We start from the raw sequence: 22,659 nt of genomic DNA on the forward strand, positions 1-22,659 counted from the left end.
CGTTTATATGAATGTTCATCTTATTTTATTACTGGGAAAAGAAACATAACTAAAATGTCTTAACAAAGAAAACAAGGTTTATTTTTTCATCCTATACAATTTTGGGATGTAGTGCCACCATGCTGTCAAAAACAGAACTGCACAAAATAGGACTCCGGGCTCTGACGACTGCTGCAACAGGATTATGTGGCGCTACGCTAGTATTAGAAGTAATGAGTAATAATGAGTAATGTCTCATGTTCTCTACATGATTTTAGGCATGTGATAGCTACATTAGTCTACATCAGTGTTTCGCAGCCATGCAGAGGTTCAAATGGGAAGATTCTGTAAACTCATGACTTAAAATTTGTTTTAAATAGGACACAACAAGCACCTGAATGACAAAATAGTGTTGTTATAACGCGCAGTCTTTGGAATGGCTTGACACATACCATCCTGCAGAATCTGTTACCTGAGGGCAAAGCAAGTTGCAACACGCAAAACAGACCGAGCGAGAGAGAAAGGGACAAAATAAAAATGAATCCCTGCAAATGGCATAATTTTCCAAAGCAATCAATTGTCATGTTACATGAGTTTTTCTTTAGTCTGCATGATTACATTGGACAGTTGTCGAGGTGCCCGCATGTACAGTACAGGTCGGGTCAGGTGCGGTGGGTTGGACGGGTGAGTGTGAGTCAATGCGGGCAGGTAGGCGTGGAGAGCTGCGCACCGAGACTCGAAAGGCGGAACGGATGCGTTTGGTAGAAGCTGCGGTTTGAAAACTCAAAATTGTCGAACTAATTAAACAAACAAACACGTAGTGCCAAAGTGACAGCGACAGGGCGATATCAGAAAGCCAATCCTAACCGGGAGGGTGTTGGTGGTCACTCCTTGAGGTATGTTTCAAGAGAACACTTACTTTCTTTTCACAATCAAATAGTTGCTTCGAGATCTTGTTTTTAGTTTCTCCAGAGAACGTTTGTAACACGCAGGTAACTGCCACTGTGTTCAGGTTGTGTCCAGAGATCGACTTCGGTTTTTAATGACATAAATTAAACGATTTGGCGAAACGTGTGAGCTCTTGATAAACGAGTTACAGTCACACGTTTAACAGCGTTAAATGATCAGACACTCCTTGTGTAAATAAATACTCACGCCATCATCTCTCTTAACTTGACCTATTTTCCCACACCTGTTAATCTCTCTTGAGGTTACTCTCTCACTCTGAGTCTGAGCATTAAAACGTTTAAAACACATTCATGCTCTGCTTCTGCATCATAGGGACAGATGAACAATGTTGGCTTACAAATACAGACAACAAATATTACAGTGTTTCAATCGGTTTAACCAAACCTAACATATTTTAACAGGCAATGACCAATCACCAATGTACTGTGATTCTTAACTCTTGCAGAAATTAAAATGTGTAAAATAGTTCAGCTATGGTATTTGATGTAAAACTATAGGAACCACACATTTGCCACGGTCTTACTCTAGTAACCATATTTGAACCATATTTGTAGTAAAACTACAATAGCTACTATAATACAGTTTTCTATATGATACAGTATGTCTTTCAAAGATTTACGATGGTGTTTATATTGACATTTTCGTTAGGGATGTGCAATTTGAAATAGTTGAACTTTGCTTCTTAGTGTTGGATTTTATGAGCGAGAAATGCCAGGCAAGCATGACTCAATGTGCAATAGGACAGTGTAAGGAAGAGAAATGTCCTCATACTTTGTATTCATTCTTTTCATACTATAATCACTTACTGGTTTACTGTGGGTGTTGTCAGACACGAGCCTACAATACATGCTTATGCTTGTTATCAAGAAGATTGCCTTGCAATAACAGTGAGACAACGACATTATTCCAGATCTCCATAATATCATCTAAATACATTTGTGTTTCTAGGTTTTGTTTTTGGTGTAGAACCCCAAAATTGTTGCATTGGGATGGGATGATGTGTTGCTGTGTGAGTTTTTTTTTTAAGAAAAAATGCCGCCCGACCAAACCATTTAAATAATACCCAAGAGCCTACGACTGCATCACTGTTTAGTTGATTAATTTGAGTATATCAGCTATTTTTGAACCCTACATTAGTGTGTAGCTTATTATTTTTCTAAACAACCATGTCAGAAAATGGGTAAAGTTATTTTATTGTATCAAACAAAGAAACAGGTCATTTTCACACATGAATTGGGCACCCCAGATTCCTGTCCCCTACCCCCTTAGGGAAGACTTTACAGAGTCGTTCAATTCTCCCATTGTCTATCTGACATCTGAGCAAAAAGATTACCTTCAGAGTCAGACTCTAGACGGAAATATTATTTCAAAACAGTGAAATGAAGCAACAGAATATTAGAGTATGGACCTTTTTTGGCCATGCACTGTATGTGCATTGTGCCCATGTCTGAACTGATAAAACATAAATGCATGTCAGTGCAGGTTTGAGCCGAGGTTGGGAAAGTGTTGGTTTGTGCCAAATGCTGTGATGATTTAAAGGGATAGTTCACCAAAAATAAAAATTCTGTCATAATTTACTCACCCTCTCGTCATTTCAAAACTGTGTGGCTTTCCTGTATGAAAAAAGAAGATATTTTGAAGAATGCTGGTAATCGAACAAAGGCAGCACCCATTGACTTGCATTGGTTTTGTGTCTATAAAATAGACAGTGAATGGGTACTGTCCTGGTTCAGTTTTCAGAATTCTTTAAAATATCTTCTTTTGTGTTCTGAAGAAGGACAGTCATACAGTTTTGTAATGACAAGAGGGTGAGTAAATTATGACAGAATTTTCATTTTTGGTTGAACTATCCCTTTAATAGCTACCAGGGGTTTTCCTGGCTCAAAATGAGATGGAGGTGATGCCATCCTGATCTTGTACGCACGCACGCTAGCACACACGCAGGCCTACCGTACCTTTAAGTGGCTTAACCAAAGTGACTGACATATTATATAACATACATTATATAACACAGCCAGCTCTTGTTCTGCAACTTATTTTAGCGCCTCAGTGTGCTGATAAGAAACAGCGCATCTACTGTGGGGTAATGCTGCAACTGCAGTTACAAATGACAGTGTTAAATGCACGCAGCATTTCTTGTGAAGACACCCGGCATAATTTTGGCGAGAGTCTGACTGTACGTTCACACCGCCGCTGTCGAGAGTGTCAAAAATCGCTCTGGCCGCCCTGCCAACAACGCTCTGACATAGGCCAAAGTTTACAGGGCTGGGTTCTCTGGAATCCTCTCAAGCAGTGGACTTCTACGTTCTGAATGGTTGCCGCCAAACTGCGTCATATCTCATTACCATAAAGTTGACCTGATTTCAAATCTCCTCGATGCCCTCACCGGCCAAGACGCGCTGCTGCTCGCCGCTGCCGGCTCACATTAAAAATGAATGACTTTCCGGCCACTTTGACTCTCGACGGCGGCGGTGTGAATGCACAGTGTGGCGGCACGACATTTGACGGAGGCGGCCGCCTCCAATTTCTCTATTCAGGAAAAACCCTGGCTACTTATAGAGATTACAGAGATTTGAACAAAGCAGCGTTTTACTGTATATTTAGTGCACAATAATGTTGCTTAATGCAGCATGGCTCAGGGTTCCTTTTAAGAAAAGTTATGGATTAGATAAATGATTGTCAAATGTTTTACAAATGAATGTTGTAAAATTAATCTGGTTGAGGACTATATTGCTGTGATGTAATTTGATTATGTCTTACATTTAAATAACCTTTTTTAAAGACATGCTATTCAATCTCAGTAAGCTCTCTTGTTTAGAAGTAAGGTCACTGTCCAGGTAGTCTCAGCCTCAGACGTCACGCCCATGAACCGTTGGCTAAACGTCTGATGCTTAAGGCACACTTTTCTGGAAACACTTCAGCATGTTAGAAGTCGGCATCTGATTGGTTGAATTTCACAGGGATTCCGGGAGACGTACGTGTCGCATTCTTTAACAGGCTGCATGGAAACAACAAAGCCTTCTGATCTAAGAAGTAAGCTGTCGTCTTTACAACGGTTGCTATAAGAATTCATCACGATAGACTAAACGCTTAATTCTTAAAAGGATGCGAGGTTCATGGCATAAACTTATAATCATTGTTGTTTCTGTTAACTTTTGACACGTTCGTGAATGTACATCGGTCTGTTACTGCAGGGACATTTCCACGCCTCTAAACATGACGCGGCACCAGAGGTGGGTAGTAACGCGCTACATTTACTTCGTTACATTTACTTGAGTAACATTTTGGAAAATATGTACTTTTTAAGTAAAATTAAAAGTGTGTACTTTTACTCTAAATAACTTACATTGCGTGACGTTCCTTCGTTCCTTCATTTTAAAATATGCTTTTTAAAACGCGTTGTTTATTTCAAGGTTGTCGTCTCTTTTTACGGGCATTCCCGAGTGATCGATTCTTTTGAGTTGATTCTTTTGAAAGCATTAATTGAACAATGGGCAAAACCATTTGAATAGGATAATGAATCAGTTCAAACTAATGATTTGTTCAGTTCGCAGCATGATCTGAATCATCTGAAGCAGGATTACTCACTCCTCGTAGCGCGAAACTTAAGAACATGCAGAACACAAAGAGCGTTGGATGAAGTGGATATTAATCTATATCTATACAATCAAAACTGAAAATGTGTCATATTGTTTGCTAGCAATGATAAATGCCAGCCATATGCGCGCACCCGCGACCTGTTCGTTAGACACAGCAACATGCGCGTTACCTGTCAGACACAGAGACGTGGGCTTGCAGAAATATACATTTGAAGAACAGAAGGAAGAAAACTTGTTGATGGGCGTGAGGTTCACTGTTTACTGTTTGTTTACAAGTAAGAGCGTTTCACAACACACACGTGACACAACACAAGAAAACACGAGCTTTGTTCAAAAATGTGTATTTCATTTAAGAGAGCACTGCAGATGTTCTAGATCATATAAGGAAATGCTCTGAGTTTAGTTCATGCTTTAGTTTGACACGGTCTATTATTATAAATAAGTTGTGTAAACTACATTGATATCAGGACTAGATGAAATTTACAGAAATGCTTGTCTCTTCTGTGTTTGTCTATTCTTTAGTCTCTCTAGTATATTGCAAAGATATCTGCTTATGATAATTAAAAATATTGATTAAAATGTCATATTAAAATATTGGCGTTAATATTAATTTAATGTAGTAGGCCTATATAATCAGATACAAAGTAACTAAGTAACTAGCTACTTGAGTAGTTTTTTCATTGCATACTTTTTTACTTTTACTCAAGTAGTTTTTAAAATAGTGACTTTTACTTTTACTTGAGTAACAATTTCTCTAGTTACTTGTACTTTTAGTTGAGTAAAGATTTTGGCTACTCTACCCACCTCTGCGCGGCACAAAACAAAACGTGATTAGTTTCTTTACTTGTCAGTCATATGGCCTCTTGGGCGGGCCTTGGCCAAAGAAAGCGGTGATAAATTCCAGACCCTCAGTATGAAGGTATGGCTACGCGAGGCTACTGGCCAGGTAAACAGATCTTCCCAGTCCCAAAAGTGGACCAGTGCTAGGCAGCATAAATATACATTATAAACTAGATGTATGCTCTTTCACTTTATGTTTATGACCTTCATACACTTAAATCTGTCAAATCACAGTGTTGGTTTTGCTGTGTGTTGAGTTTGTTTGCATGTATTTTGTCTGTGATATGATTGTGTGTGTTGGAGTAGTTTTTCATATCAATGTTGCTTTACTGTAAGGCAATCCTGCTTGTAAGTTCCATCAGTAACATTTTCACGAACTGTAATATGACTCGTAAAACATTGTTATCTGTGGCTGTAGTGAAATACAGTTACTTCTTTTTTGTATTCTTATCAGGTATCATGGTTACATGTATTCTGTTACCCCCCATCCTGCAGCATAAGATTCTAGTGCGTTTATTTTGATTGCTGGAAAACCAGGACTAGTGTGTCCACAACAGAAATGCTGTGGACACCATATAACAGTGCTTCGGCAGGAAAGGAAAGGTACACTGTGGAATGAATAATTCCATGCTCTTGCGGTGAAGACTTTCTGCTTCTCTAAAAAATTTACCGTCCATCTTGTTTTGCATATCTAACCTTCCTTTCATTTACATTTTAATTGTACTCTAATCTGTAACTTATACAGCCTTAAAGAAAAGTTTTCAAGTCGTTTTCTTATCTTTAAATATATGAAGGATTGTGTTTAAAAGGTTGAATGTGGATGCTTTTAGCTAAAAGAAGAAGTCATCTGTAGAAAAAGAGAAGCAGAGATCGCCAAGATGTACTGAAAAAGCTCTTTAAGTTCTGTGGGGAGAATATTCACAGAACTGATAATGGCTGTGAAACTTTTTAAACGTTACATTCTATATTTCCAAGGGGTTTTAAAATGGTAATTCATGTTTAGTAATAAGTGAATTCTTCCATGTTTCACAGCTTTTTTTAAAACCAAGTATTCATTACACGTATCTCTGATCATTTCTTTGACATGCAAGTAAAATCTTTCATATAGGTTTCATCATTTACCCAGAATGCTACGTAAACAGAACTGTAAACACTACAAAACAGCAAAAATCAAAATACTCCAAAACCAAGAGTGGTTTGGACTTCGAGAAGATTGGTTAAAAAATTAAGAATGAAGATGTGGGACCTATTGAGTGACCTACAGTATACTGTATATTGAATATGGTTTTATAAACCACATTACTTCTGTGAGCAGTTTGCGTGTGTTATATTATTTGAATTTGGGTGTTCATGCAAGTTAAATGTAATTTAGTTTTTAGATTGTATCAACATAAAATTGTGATAGGATAGTAGTATTGATTTATAGGTGTTTTCTGGAAAGTTATTGAGAGTTGTAGTGAACCTCTCAGTACGTCAGAATAATTGCACTAAAGGAACGTCAAGTCATCCTTCAAGATCAAGTCATGTTAGTGCTGTGAATGATATTGCATTAACATTTTTAGTAGGGATGCATCGATGTGTAAATTTTGGCCGATAACGATAACCGATCATTCTTGAACATTGGAAGCCGATAACCGATATATTGGCCGATATACAGTATCTTAATATTAATATAACATTTTCTGAGACTGAAAATACTTTTTGTCCCATGAAAATCATGTACCAAGCCTAATTTACACTGGTTAAAGATTCTTTAACTTTTAAACTTTTCTGGTAGAATGTTTATTTAATAAACAAATTAAAAATGTTCTTCCAGAGCAACCCAGAAAGGGGTTCTCAACAGCCACAAGTCTAACAGGTCTCAAGACAGAAAGCATTCAGACAGCAGTCTGATTCAAACAATATGCTTTTGTTCCTATAATATACATGTTCATAAATATCTACATACTACAGTACATCAACAATGTTTTGCTAATAACAGTAAGTGAATGATCATGACAGAAAGACAGTACTGTTCTGGATTTTAACTGTGAGCAGCTTGCAGCTGAAGTGGTTCAACTTGAGGAAATGATTCATAATTTATCGGCTATAATATATCGGCCTACATTTTATTATTGGCCGATACCGATAACATTAAAAATGTCCATTTATCGGCCGATACCGATATGACCGATAATTTATTGTGCATCCCTAATTTTTAGTGTTATGAATGTTTTTTATTATTATTGCTATTGCATGTAAGTGCATGGTCAGCCTGCATGTCTTTCAGTTTGGACGTGTAAATGCAGTGCAAATCGATTTACCCACAAGCTAGTTACTGATGGTGGTACTGATACTGATGTGGGAGAAGCCGGTTCGGAATCTGGTGTCATTTTCTGATCCCAAAATTTTGTGTGTGGTGAAATATTTGTCACCATAAACCATTTACAAACCATGAAGATTATGTGATAAAATGGCAAAAGTTTTTCAATTCATTTTCAGGATAAAACAACTTTTAAACCTGAAAATAGCTCAATGCGTTATGTTCACACACAATTAGGTTATGAAGGAGAGTGTCAGCTGCATTGTAAAACCATAGGGACTATCTGAAATTTGCTGGGGTGAAAAGAGAATTTTGAGGGCGAGATAATTTGATATGTACAATATGAAGAGAACATCTAGTCGTTTGTCATGCCAATGCTCCTGTCAACCTTAATACATTTATACAATTGTTAAATGTAAAGCCTGATATCTGGCTATACTAGATTCAGACCTTTGTGTTGCTCAGCTAACTTTTTTTAGAGTTTTAAGAAACATTGTGAAAATTGTTTTATCTCAAGTGTTTATACAGGTTTCCCACACACATTCTGTAGACTACCATTCAAACTTTTCTCATTTTTATTATTATGCTTTCCCCATTGTATAATAATAGTAGACTCGTGAAAAAATTATTGCCAAAAAACAAGTTCAAACATTAAGGTCATAAAAAACCCAAATTTTTGAACGGTAATCTATTCATACAGTATAAAAATGAATGTGAATTAATGTGAAGATTATTATTCATGATAATTTATTCTCCCCAGGGTGTGTTCCCACATCTTTTTAACGGCCCCTGCCTCAAAGTATCCTTGTCATCCAATGCCATACCACACACTTCATGACCACTGAAGATCCTTCTTTCTTGTCTTCTATGGAGCCCGACCAGGAGATTACTCAGTGGTTATCCAGTCTGCACCTGGCCCAATATGCCTCCAGCTTCACCCGGGCTGGCTACCTTTGTCTTAAGGACCTCAGGAGCCTAACTGAGGAGAAGCTTGTTAAGATCGATAATATCCCTACAGGACATCGAAGGAGGATCTTAAGCAGCCTGGAGAACCTCATGGTGGAGGCAGATGGAAGTTCTGTTAAAGTACCCGTGAGGCGAAAGCCGATCCCAAGGCCTAGAAAGGTGTTTTCCAAGGATGGGCAGAGAGAAATACCTTGTCAGCATCCTCAGAGAAATACCATGGAAAACCTCCAGATGGAAAGACAAAATCTTTCAGCTAGGACTTGTAAGGGTTCGGTGACTTTGGGTGAGTCGAAGGGGACAACCAGGGGTCGTAGGCCGTCCTCCAGCTCTAGCTCCGCCTCTGCCCACAGCAGCAACGAATCATTGGAGAACCTCTCAGAAGAGCCCTACTCCTTTGGGGAAGAACCTAATGAGGCCAATGTAGGGTTTCAGGGAGAAATGGTTGAGAATGAAATATATGATCAATGCCCTTCGGACGTTAGGGCAGGTTTAGAACCGAGGTCCACACGTTCCTATAGGCTACGACACAGACCTGTACCAGACATCCCTGAACATACTTTTTTACCTCCCTATGACTGGTAAGTTAAAATACAAATAGCTATCTGCTGTGCGTATATACCACTACAGAACAGACACTAGTACTTTCCAACACTATTTGGTACGTGGCAGAATTCATGGGATTGAATGTCTCAAGGAGACTTAAAGGGACAGTTTACCCAAAAATAAAAAAATCTGTCATTATTTACTCACTCTCGAGTTGTTCCAAATCTGTATAAATGTCTTTGTTCTGATTAACACAGAGAAAGATGTTTGGAAGAATGCTTGTTACCACAGTTCTTGGACCCTGTTGACTGCCATAGTAGGAAAATTACAGTGGTAGTCAAAAGTGCCCCAAAACAGAACAAAGACATTTATAAAGCCATTTTTCCTACTATGGAAGTCAATGGTGGCCAATAACTGTTTGGTTAACATTCTTCCAAATATCTTTCTCTGTGTTCATCAGAACAAAGACATTTATTTGGAACTTGAGGGTGAGTAAATGAAGACAGAATCTTAGTTTTGGGTGAACTGTCCCTGTAATATAACATTTACTTTTATGTACGCTTTACGCAGTGCCTATTGATGCCCTTTTGCCGTGACCATATTCACAGCAAAGTGCACCCTCTCATACCTTATTGCTTAATGGGCTCTATTTACAATAAACGCTGCAATATTTCATGAAAAAATTATTGCATTGTAACTTTTTATTTCACTGGGACTTTAACTATTTTCTCAGTTTCCAATTTCTCTCTGCTTTAAGTCTCCCCAACCGGAAACTGCCTACACTCATATTGTGTAGACTCAACAACAACAAAAAACACAACAGTTTGCATCAATATTTTTGAGTTGTGACAACTTCTAACAAAATTTAATTTATCCAACAAACTACATTAGGTCAGACAGATTACTTTTTTCTCTTAGACACCAACTTAAAAATTGTTGCTCATTATTGAAATTATTAAGTTGTTCCAGCTTTTTTTAATACTGATTTAATCAAAGACACTGGTTGCAAATACATTTTTTAATTTTATATCTCATTTTACAAAATTCTCAATAACAATTAAAAGCAAGAGCTGGTTGTGCCTATAGCATCTCCAATGAGATGCCTTTTGAATAAAACAGCATTTGAGATCATTTTGGTTGAGATGACATTAACTTTATTAGTACTTACCCCGAAGGATTTGTGTAGAGGATGCATTAATGGGCAGTGCTTGGGCAAACAGTGAAATATTCATTTCACAAGTAATGTGAATTTGGGCCGTAAAATGTTTGTGTGTGAAGTCTTTATTAATTGTACTTTAAAGAATCAGTAATCAAATATTTGGACTTATTCAGAAAAACACAATTACAAATTTGTGTGTGCAGGAGTGTGACGGTAAACAACAATACTGACCATCTTACAAAACCAGAGGGTCCTGCTTGCACCACAAACATTCAGAAAGGTAAATTTTACTTTGATGGTTTATAATATTTATGGCCTGTGATATTTAACTAGTATAAATAATAAGGTCTCAGATGTACAATGGGTGAAAGTTGATACTGAAATCTTAGCATGATGTGTTCTCTTATCTCATAATGCATGCATGCGGAGAGGCGTAGTTTTCCAAACTTGACACCGTGAAAAGTTGTGTTTGCCTTTGAAACAGCTTTTGGCTTTGAAATGTTCCATTGTGTCCCTGTTTCGAGCGCGTTCCTGTGTGTGTAATTGCATCCGAGAGGAATCCTAGAGGAGTAGTTGGGAAATTGTTTGCCGGGAATTGGGAGTTATACTGAAGGCAGAAGCCCGGCTTAGGTGCGAAAGTGGTTTAATAAATGCCTATATCTACTACATCTACAACCTAATTCTGTTTTTACTCTCTAGAGAATGCAATGTAATGGAAAGGTAGTTGATGTTTTAGAGAAAGTTTAAAGTTCCACACAAAAAAGTGTGCAGGGAACCTGAGAATTAGTTTGTTAAGGAAGAAAACAGTGATGGTAAAATATTATTTCTTGCGAAAAATCAATGTCATGCTAGAAAAAACATATTGTTTTAGCATCTTTGCATTAAGAGATGGTGGAGAAATACTCAAGGAAGCAATTAACACAATCATCCGGTAACATGTTCTTTTACAAGAGAGGTTGCAAAGCACCGATCAGGGCCAAAACATAAAAAAGAAAGAGAAAGTGTATCATCTGTACTTAGAAGGTCAACTCTTGATAATGATAAATGATGATGCTGATATAAAATGACACCACTGCTACTGGGTTAAGATGTGATACAATACAGTTGCGTTCTATCATAGATAACATACTGCTGTCTAGATCAAACAGCCTACAGTATACGCTATTATCTAGAGGGGGGCCTTGTCTATAGATATATATCTATGTGTGTGTCTGTCCGGAGGGAACGGTTTGGAATTCATGCTGCCCCTTAGTGTCTCCGCAGAGATACGGTGGTCATTTGTCACCTTGACAACCAGTCACCCAAGCTGCACCCTCTTTGGTACATTTTCCAAGCCGGCTGCGCTAAAGGACAATGTGTGGGATCTTATTTTATGCTTGTACTTTTATCGCTTGCTCTTACTCTCATCTTCTTATCCTATTCTCTAGACTATAACCATGACTCCAAAGCATGTTTGTCATAATGATTAATTTCTGTTGTGTTAATTACAGCTTCACATCAAAGGACCTTGTCTCCCATTGCCCCCTATGGAGAGCTTTTTTTGTACAATTCAGCAGAAACCAATCTGGTGAGCATTTGCACTAACCTGTTATTAAAACCTGCCCGGGTTGATGTATTGACATATGTACAGCTTCCTGTTTATTTATAGTTTCAGCAAGGGTTTCACTTTGAAAATGAATGGTACGTGAAAACATAAAGCTACAAGCAGCGTTGATCGAGCCCACATTGGGGGTTAGGGGTATTTTAAGTATGCCTTACTCAAAAAGTTGACTGTGGTTTAACTACTGTATATTAACCAAAGGTTTTGGGTTTTATATGTAGTAAATCCACAGTAACCACAAGTGTACTATGACCTCACCACAATAAACATATTTGAACTATTTGTAGTCATGGGGGGGGATTTGGGGGCTTAGGTATTGTCGGCAGTGTTTTCCAACTCCCTTGTACTCAGTTCCTCTGCATATACAATTTAAATCATATTATATTGAAGTCAAAACATTATAATTTAATAGGCTAAATATTATATGAGTTTGCAGGTAAATTACGTTTAATGAGAGTGTCTTAATGTGTGTGTATGTAGGTGGTGGGGATCCTGTGGGGCTCGAAAACATGGTTTACTACAAAAGGGGGGCCCGGCAAAAAAAGTTTGGGAACCACTGCTTTAGTATGTTTTTGTTAATTTGCCACCATGTTTAGCACTTGCCAGCACTCTAGTATGAGTGCACCACAGTGTAAAACATGTCATTTCCCGTTGCAAGCAGGTGGGACAATTGAAACATGAAATATTGTTTTGTATAGTAGATGGTGTCACTACTGTCATCTTTTTTTAATACAACTGTAGTTAACTTTAAGTAATTCCAAGCCCCTGAACAAGTTTTTCCTGTTTCATGACAAATGATCAAAATTCACCACAGGGCAAAACAAGGCACTTCCTGTTGCCTGTAGGTGACGCCAGGACTAAAACTGATGTAAGTCTTTAGGCTGGGACTCAAACGTGAAATTTGGGGCAGACATGTATGTTTGAGTTACAACAACTTCCTCTTTTATTGCATTAGCATACTTTTGCACATATGCTAGCACTTCAAACATGTTATTTGTTTCAGAAATAATAAACTGCAGTTTCAATAGGGTTGTCACATGTCAGCCTTTCTTTAAAAGAACAGTTCACCAAAAAAAGAAAATTCTGTCATTGTTTACTCGCCCTCAAGTTGTTCCAAATCTGTGTAAATTGCTTTGTTCTGATGAACACAGAAAAATATATTTGGAAAAATGTAACCAAACAGTTCTTGCCACCATTGACTCCCATAGTAGGACAAAATGGCTTAATTAATTTTTTTGTTATGTTGAACACAAAAGAAGATATTTTGAAGAATGTAGGAAAGCAAACAGTTCTGGGGCACTTTTGACTAACATTGTAATTTTTCCTACCATGGTGTCCGAGAACTGTTTGGTTACAAGCATTCTTCCCAAAAATCTCCCTCTGTGTTCATCAGAACAAAGAAATTTATACAGGTTTTGAACAACTCAAGGGTGAGTAAATTGTTTTTTTTTGGGTGTACTCTCCCTTTAAATATTATACATAGACATGTTCAGAAGATTTGTAATGATAGTTTGTGTTTGTTTTTGAGGATATGGACAAAGATGTAATGTCCAATCAAGAAATAAAGGAGAACCTGGAGTTGAGGTAACCAGCGTTTTAACCTCAGTCTCAGCCTTTTAGACATGTTTCCTGACACCTGGGCCCAGTTGCATAAACTTAGCCGCTAAGTTAAGACAGCGTCTTTACAACTAGTCTCACTGACTAGAAATTAGTTCGGGCTAATCAGTCTAACTTTTCAGATTTCAATCAGCCCAATCTACCCTTTTATGTAACTGATATAAAGAAGGTATGACCAGTCTTGAAGAAAAAAATTAGATGACTTCTGAGACTAGTCTAAGCAGTTTATGCAAACAGCCCCTGTTTGTGCACTGAATTTCAATAATTTAACTGTTTGTTTTCATGATCATTAATGTCTGACCAGTGTCCATCAAACTACTACTACAGACCACATGATAAAGTAATGGGAATGATGCAACATTACTTTTTATTTAGTTATCTAGAGTTTTTTTTAATGAATGATGGTTTTTGATGGTTGAGGTTTGTGTGTTGAGGTGTAAGTGCATGACACAACGGCACAACCGGTATAAATGCACTTAATCTGTTATCTTGATCAAAGTCTGAGGCAGAAAAATGTACAATTGTAGTAAAAGACAAACAAATTTGTTTATTTTTAAATAATCAATCTATATTCTTTATTTACTGTATGTTCAGCCAACAAAAAATATTTTGTTTTGTTGTTCATTATGTAAAATTGTCTACGTTGTGACAACTGATGACTTCAACATATTTTTTAAGTTGGGTGGACTTCAGTCTCTGTTTGTTGAGTTCACTTAAAAACGTATGTGACGAGGGAGGCGGGACGAGAGCCGTGAGGGATGGAGACCGGTGTAACGCACAGCTGACACTCATTATCACTCGCGTCACCGGCCTCGCGTCGTTCCCTCACGGCTCTCGTCCCGCCTCCCTCGTCACAACATACTTGTGATAGGTTGCCTTATTATTTTAAGTTGACTCAACATTTTTTATACAGTGTTGTAGCCTTACTTTACCAACTACAAATATAGACACACATTTGGGTACGTTCCTTGCTAATGGACTAAACCAATCTGAAATCTAAACAAATCCTTTATCTTTTCAGGAAGGAGACAAAATCTATAGAAAAACTGAACAATAACAAGCAAGAACCTTCCAAGCATTACATTGATCATGATAATGATTACTCCACTGTTCAGCCATTTACTGTCAGCAAGGATTCAGCCAATGAAAGTTCTTCTAAACAACCTACGAACCTTCTCACCAGACCTGGTCAACCAGTTGTGCGACAAACAGATGGGACTGACATATACAGTGTGCTAATGGATGATTTGCCAGGCCTAGTTGCACCTTCCCTTCAAAAAGATGTTTCCATTTCACCCTACGCCTGCTTTTATGGAGCTCCCAAAACTGCTGTCAAAGCAGGCTGGCTGGACAAACTCTCTCCACAAGGGTAAAGGCCATTCACTCTGATCGAACGTTAAAGCGCATGTCAAAGTTTCAGTAATGAAAATTATTTTATTATTTATTCACCCTCATGTGGTTTTGTTTCTATATGCTATTACTTTTTTCTGAAGAACAAAACTTAAACTTTTTAACTTGATTTTTCATTACTTTGTTTTTCAGATGTAAAAGAATCACACTATTTAAAGTTAAACATTTTAATGTTAATCAACATTTAATCACACTGGACTGTAGTTGTGGCCTAATTCTTCTTATTACCTTTCACAAATGAATCATTGCTCTTAATCTATACATCATCACATTTAGACTACGTCATTTCAGTGTTTCTGTTTTCTTTTCTTTTTCATTTGTGTGTGTGTTATTATAGAAGTATCTACGTGCTTTCAAGTGTAAAAATAAATGTGTGCTTTATAGAATTCTCTCATTTCAGTTTTCACCTAATGAACAATGCAAGATCTTTGAAAAGAAAGCATAAGATGCTTCACTTGAAGACCACACATACCTACAGATCTGAGATCAGCATGCTATTTTACACCTTGTTGTATTGGTTTACATTCTTGAAAACCATCCTGTTAAAACCAGTGTTGAAAACAACCTTCCTGTTCTATTTTTTTCTCACTTCCTCTTTCTGTTGACTAATCGTCAGTTGCCAAAAACCACAGTGGCGGTTGATTGGTAGCGCTGGCCAGACAGAGTATTGACCAGAAAGAGTCTATTTTGTTCAAACCCTTAGCAGTAGTCATTTTAATCTTGTAACATGAATCATTCATTTTCAGTGAATGAAAAAAAAATAGGTGTGGAAAACTCATTACATGAGTTCAGTGTTTTGTAATTATGACACTTGTCATTTTGTATTTGTAGGAACTGTGTGTTTCAGAGACGATGGGTGAAGCTTGTAGGAGGAAATCTCACTTACTACAACAGCGATAAGGTGATGCACCCACGCTTGTTAATTTTCCACACAGACCAAGGCTTTGTTGTGTCATGTTTATTTTTGAGAGCAAATGACCGAAACCAATCTTAGTGCACAGCATGTATGTAAACTTAGTGTATATACATGCCACCAAACAGCTGCAAATCCCTTTCTTTATTTTCACTTCTCATAGAATTAAAGTATTCTCCCAACTGTCGACATTCACTCAAACTCTTTTTGCAGATATGGTATTATCACAGTTTGACAGAAACAGCACTGGGTGCAGAAATGAGTTGATATCATCAAAGTGATGGTATAAAGAGGACACCCCACAGCGATAGAAGAATGGGCATTGCGTGCATGTGTGAATCGCACTTGTTGGTTTTTTGTAGTCCTTTGAACCCAATCAAGAGACAGACATCAGCAGAGCACTTCCTGTGCCAGCTTTTACTGTCGGCATCACTCGCACCTCTTTTTAAGTTCTACTCTTACTTCTGTCTTATCTCTTCTTCACATACAATAGTTGTTCGCCAGTAGGAAGAAAAGAGACTGAACAGAAGTGGAAGACTTAATGTATTTTACTTGTGGATAATTTAACAGCTGCTGTTTATGAGTGCATGAAGTGGGTTTATGCACAGATTTGTCTCTGTAAGACTCCACACACAGTGGTTGTTTTTGAAGACGGGGCTTGAAAGAAAGACAGCATCAGATAATCCACTACAGTAAAGATATAAGCAATAGACATTTGGGCTGCCAGAGTATATAAACTTTAAATTTGCAGTTACAAAAAAAATCTATTGTCTTTATTTGCCTATTGAGTATATACTGTATGCGTATACTCAATAGGCCATTTTAGTACAGTTAAGTATGTTGAGTATGTTTTACTGAATGGCTTTATATTTTACTCAATGCAAAAATATAAAGTATATTTTACTTTATATTAAAGCACGGATTTTAAAGTTAGACTTTGAATTTTGATGTCAATTCCACTATTGCACACACATATATTACACAACGTATTTAGTTTAATTACATCAGAAGTAATTGTAATGAAATTACAGAAAATAGAGTAATCCCTTACTTTACTTTTTCAAGGGACAAGTAATTAAATTACAGTAACTAATTATTTAGTAACTAGTTACACCCAACACTGTCCCTCACCAATAAAGAAAACTAATAAAAGTTTTAAAGGAACTCTCTGTCCTCAACGGACACTTTCTATCTCGTTTTCTTTTTTCTTATCTGATAGAACTGGACGGATCTTAATTACTGTTCACTTCTTGACATCACATAATGATGTTATCAATCACAGAGCAGCTTCTGAAGCGTGGGAGAGAATCGAGCACCACATTCCCACTGGTTCTCTGCGGGACCCTCGGGATCAAGTGGCATGGTCTCTCTCGAAACTTACCTTACGTTTCATCAACCTTGCGACCACGTTTGCAACATCAGTGGATCTGAGTAGCACTTTCACAGAGTTGCGTGTGTGTGTGTGTGTGTGTGAGGGGTTTAGAATGTCACCTGTCAGTCGGCAGGGTGTGTGGAGATGTTCGGGTGAGAATTGCTTTCCTCAAATCTGAAGTACAACTAAAGCCTCTTTAACCAGAAAAGCTCCGGAGTCCCCTGGGAGTGCCAATGTAAAGCTTTCTCACCACCCACTCTGGTTTTGATGGCACATAATCATCCAGTTTAGGGTGAATGTGAGATTCCCAGGACCCACAACTTAAACGGCGGTAGATCTTTCAGAATACCACATTAAGCTCTGTGGTCTCATCTAGTTTAGGAGAATGCTAAAATGCAACTTTAATTTGCTATTGATGTTTACTCCATGCAGCGCATTTCAGTCAGCCTACACGCTCGCATTGAACTCTTCATAGCAGAATTGTGCATTAGCTCTTTTCGGCCAGTTGGTGTCCCCATGGCCCCACTGTAGAAGTAACCCAGCACTGGTATAAACACATAGCACTGTGGCACTCTCCGGATCTCTGAACGAATTTGTTCTTTATCAATAAGTTTCTTTAGCTATATAACACATTTAAATGTATGTCTTTATTAGCATCAAAATGCATATAAAGGACAGTCTGCTTGGAGCGCACAGCCACTAATTCACTCTAAACTACATAAGGATACAGAAAAAAACATCTCTTTTGTCCACGCATGTGTTTGCATAAGCATACACCGAAGTACCATCTCTAAACTCTTAATGGATGCCCGTTTGCACATCTACTTTTAAGCCCCCTTCAACGTTCCAACCCTGAAAATCGTAATTACAATGAATAATTAACGCCAGCTTAGAGAGCGCCTCATTATTGCCACTTAGCTTCCTATAAACACGCACACCTCTTCACTTTCATTCCCCCTCTCCCTCTCTCTCTCTCTCTCTCTCTCCTCTTCCACCGCTGTCCAGATTTAGACGGAGGAAGTCTCATTAAAACTCCGCAGAGTTCACGGCCGTACTGCGGCTACTGCGGGATGCAAAATTGGAGAGCGAGAGAGGAGCCGAATCCCTGAGAGGGGTGACGGCTGCCCCCTACCATAATTAGGGTTAGCCGGAGCTGTCGTTGTTAACATGGTGCTTTAATTTGAGAAGATGGCTCTCCCTCTGACCCCACTTTCTCGCTCTTTCTCTTTCCCTCGCTCATGATGTTCCTCTCGATCTTTGCTTTCCTTTTGGTTCTTCAGTCATACGCTCTTCATCAAGTAATCTCCTTTAATATATCTCCTTTTCACAATCTGTTTTTTTTCTCACGTTCTGTCTCATATGCTCTCTCGCCTTTTGTATTTGGTTTTACTTCTTTTATTGAAGCTAACTAAGGAGGGAGTCCCTTACTAAATCTTCTATTTCTGGTTGGACGGTTTCTAGAAATAGTGCAAGGTCATCGGAATAATTAACATCCAGCTGAAATGGCTGAAATGAATCTTTCTCTCGTTCGTTCAGTTGAATTTAAGTGTGCTTTATTGCCATGACAAAATCTATATTTTTATTGCCAAAGCGTTACAGTATTTGCGTATCTGTTTACAAAGACAAAAACGTAGGAACAAAAATCTTTAAAAAGTACATAACGTAAAAAGGCACAAAAATGAATGCATAAAATGAAAACGCAATGGCAAGGTCATGGATTTGATTCACACTGTCTTGATAAAATGTCTATGTATTGTAAATAGCTTTGAAATGCGTGAATGCAATTTGAGCGCAGCAGTCTGTACATTCGCATCTCTCTCTTTTTAACATTTCTCTCTTTCTCCACATGTCTCTCTTCCTCTTAGTTCTCCACGGTGCTTGCCCTTTTCTATCCATCACTCTCCGTTGTTTCTGAACGGCTGGAGTGGTGCGTATGAGTGCTGTAGACTAAAGCAGGTCTCGCAGAGCTCTGCTGCCGCTTTGGAGGCTTACGTTGGTTTGAAGCACACAGAGAGACCAAGCACTTCTTTTTCTAAAGAACCAGCCCTCTTTCCCTCATCTCTTTCCACAACACATCAGACTATAAATACTGGAGTGCCAGGCCTAGCTTGGGACTGGTATTCGGAATCAGAATTTGTGTTTGGCTCAATCCCTTTTTTATGGCAAGATGACGTATTAGGGATGGATTGAGGTCTCTGTTGCAAGGCGTGTATGAGAGTGATGTTGCAATATAAACAATCTACTCGTACATCATTTCAGCTCTAGTGGTTCCTGTAGCTCAGCTGATAGAGCATGGCATTATTGACAAGGTCATGGGTTAGATCGACTGAATACATGAACTGATATTTGAATTTGAGTAGCTTTTGGATGGAAGTGTTTGTTGTATTTGTGTTTTTGTATGCTGCCAGTCAAACCTGCGGACACAACTACTCATTCTTTATTACTTTTTAACACAGTTTAGAATTGTAGTTGTCAAAAGTATGAAATGGACATTATGGGAACTATGCAGTAAAATGAACCATGATTGTTGTATTTTAGATTCTTCAAAGCATCCATCCTTTGCTTGGAATATAGAGCTGAACAGTAAATAAACAGAATTGAAGTAGTTAGTATGGATACTAGACAGACACTGTTGGCTTCTTTTCTGTCACAGCAACAACAAAAACATTTTAGATTTGAAAAAAAACCTAAGCCTTTAGATCAAAAGGTTTATAAGAGGCATAAATACAGCGTCTAAACTTTTGTCAATAATGAACCTCACAGTCTGTTGATATTCACCGTGTACAATGAATCCTTTTACTGTCTCTCTCTCATTCTCTGCAGGAGATGTACTCAAAGGGCCTGATCCCCATTTCGGTAATTAAACAAGTTCGTGCTCTGGGTGAGAATAAGTTCGAGGTGATCACCTCCGTCAGAACCTTCGTGTTCCGGGCAGAGAAAGAAGGTGAGCCTCTTTCCTTTTTTCCTTTTGCTTTTCGATCCCTTTCCATTAATCTCTTTTAAAGCAATTCACCACCTCTCTCACACTTGATCTTGTATTTATATCTCTTTACCATATCCGCTATGATATATTAAAAAAAAAATAATGTGAATTCCACACTGATTCAGAGACAGAACTCAAAATATTTTGACACAGTGCTGATAGAATCAAGGTGATAGTTTTAGATTGAATATGCACATTAGACACGCTATTGGTGTATATTGCTGTCACATCATTCCCTGTCAATTTTATTAGGCTTTCGTTTCTTAATATTCATAAAAAATGGTCCCTTTTTCCAAAAAATATATGATAAGTGTATTTTTTATGTCCTTTTAAAGGCGTTTTAGTTCTATTCCAGTTTATGGGTTTAATGGAGTGAAATGTTCACAGTGTGGTCTGGCGCTTTAGATGTAATTCAGACAAAAAGGGAAATTATGTAAGAACTGTTAGATTAGAATTAAATTTATGTAAGCATTTTGGAAGTTTAGCGAATGTTAAGTTTAGGTGTAGTTGGAGTTTATTGAGTGTATTAACTTGCTAATGGCATCGGTTTAAGTGGTAATAGCATTTTAGCAGGACTTTTGTTCCTAACTTTTAGTACAATGGTTTCAATTTAAAACGTTGTTCTTTTTTAAGGGACGTTGGCTTAGATTTTTAAGCATAAGCTTTAAATGTCATATTTGTACATGAACAAACGTAACTATTATAGGGCAATTAGAACCGCCCAGATTATTCACCTCTCACAGACACCTTGAGGTAAATGCGACAGTGAAAGAGCGAGAGGTTTGTCAGGAGCCAATCAATTACCACAGTATTGACATGGCCTGCGCTTCCTTGCTGTAATTACTGCGGTAAATCTAAGGGCTAATAGCAGAGTCGCGTGCCACATCGTCCCAGAATATCTGCTAATAATGGCCTTCCAGTAGCTCCTTCCGCCCCGGCTCTTGAGCGATGACCTCTGACCCATGACAAGTGAATTATTCTGAGGGAAGTAAGTTTAGGGATGCATTTAACTGGACTTTCCATCATTAGAAGAACCGAGAGAGGGAGAGCTGGTCAGATCTGCTCATGCATCTTTAAACTGCTTTACAGCAGTCTGAAAGAGTCATCAATCTCAAGGCAAACACTGGAGAGGTGGAGAATGAAAGTGAATGAAAGATCCAGAAGTGGGTGTTGAGGTGGGATGAGCAAAAAAAGGCAAGAATGAGAATTAGTGTTGGACATTGAGCAAGCTGTGAAGCGTTTAGACACACAAGAGTGTGTGCGCGTGTGGCTGTGTGTTCATTTTTTAAATGTGGAGGTCTTTTCTGTGAGAGAATATTTTGTGATTAGTTTTATTTGTATGGATAAGAGGAGGAGGTTTCTAATTTTTAGGGTTTGTAATTTTGTATCTTATGACAGAGTGCAATTTTCGTGTGCAATTTGTAAAAACCCATAAACTTTATTACATTTTTAAGGAACACTTCACCTAGATTTTTTCGTAATTTATTCAGTCTCATGTTGTTTATCATTTGTATATGACTCTTTCTTCTGTGAAACACAAAAGATATTTTGCGTCTTTACAATGGAAGTCAATGGGGGCCAATGTTGTTTGGTTACCAACGTTCTTCAAAATATCTTCTTTAGTGTTCTGCAGAAGAAAGAAAGTCATACAGGTTTGTAATGACACGAGGGTGAGTAAACGATACAAGAATTGCCATTTTTGGCTGAACTTTCTTTCAGGCAGGACTTGGTTGTACTGTTTTATAAGCATCCTAACAGATAGTCTGTTTTCAATTTAATTTGAGATAATATATTTAAACATTTGGTCTTTACATCTATAGACACACGCACGCGCGCACGCACAAGAATGAATCAGTTGAATTGAACACTGTCAGATTGAAATAGATGTACTGTAGCTAAAAGAACAGAACTCAGTTAAGGAGTCAAATGCGATTATATATCCGATACGCCAATACACCTTGAAAACTCTTTAACTGACTACACTTAACAGTTTGAACCTTGTCCAAAAGACACTGTATGCTGAAATACTCACCTTTAATACAATTAGACCTCTCTTTCGGTTTCTTTTACCTTTCCTCAGTGGATGTGGCAGGTGCTGTAGACCTGCTGAGGATAAGAGTATCCAGCTGTTAGTGTTTTTTGGCTAGCCTGTGTGTGTGCAAGTGAATTTGTGCAAGCCCCAGTTGTCCTATTTAAACACAGCACAAGAGAAACCTCTCCGGCTTCATTCCCCACAATTCAATGAGACACAGGGGCTTTTGCATACCTGCTTTCTTTGCAGATTTGGAAGTTTATAAAGTATAACAATAATATTAGACACTTTTTCCTTCCCTTGTATTCCCACAGTGCCAAGTCTCTCCATACACGCTTATACGCATACCTGCACATTTGCTAACATACATCAAAT

The 22,659-nt window shown here is 38.0% G+C and overlaps 1 protein-coding gene across 2 annotated transcripts in view; it reads left to right on the forward strand.

Annotated features, from left to right (window-relative positions):
* Positions 1 to 678: 678 nt before the first annotated feature.
* Positions 679 to 22,659, forward strand: part of arap2 (ArfGAP with RhoGAP domain, ankyrin repeat and PH domain 2) — an 82,794-nt gene continuing 60,813 nt past the window's right edge. The window contains exons 1-8 of one of the 2 annotated variants that reach the window (XM_057330749.1): positions 679 to 875; positions 8,450 to 9,233; positions 10,561 to 10,637; positions 11,848 to 11,924; positions 13,486 to 13,541; positions 14,596 to 14,943; positions 15,816 to 15,885; positions 20,093 to 20,213. In XM_057330749.1, coding sequence (XP_057186732.1) covers positions 8,524 to 9,233; positions 10,561 to 10,637; positions 11,848 to 11,924; positions 13,486 to 13,541; positions 14,596 to 14,943; positions 15,816 to 15,885; positions 20,093 to 20,213 — 1,459 coding nt within the window. In that variant the 5' untranslated portion in view covers positions 679 to 875; positions 8,450 to 8,523. Of the gene's footprint in view, positions 876 to 8,449; positions 9,234 to 10,560; positions 10,638 to 11,847; positions 11,925 to 13,485; positions 13,542 to 14,595; positions 14,944 to 15,815; positions 15,886 to 20,092; positions 20,214 to 22,659 lie in introns of those variants that run through there. The other variant, XM_057330757.1, reaches the window with a different exon arrangement.

The sequence above is a fragment of the Triplophysa rosa genome, linkage group LG1 (assembly GCF_024868665.1).
Source record: "Triplophysa rosa linkage group LG1, Trosa_1v2, whole genome shotgun sequence".
NCBI classification, from domain to species: Eukaryota; Metazoa; Chordata; class Actinopteri; order Cypriniformes; family Nemacheilidae; genus Triplophysa; species Triplophysa rosa.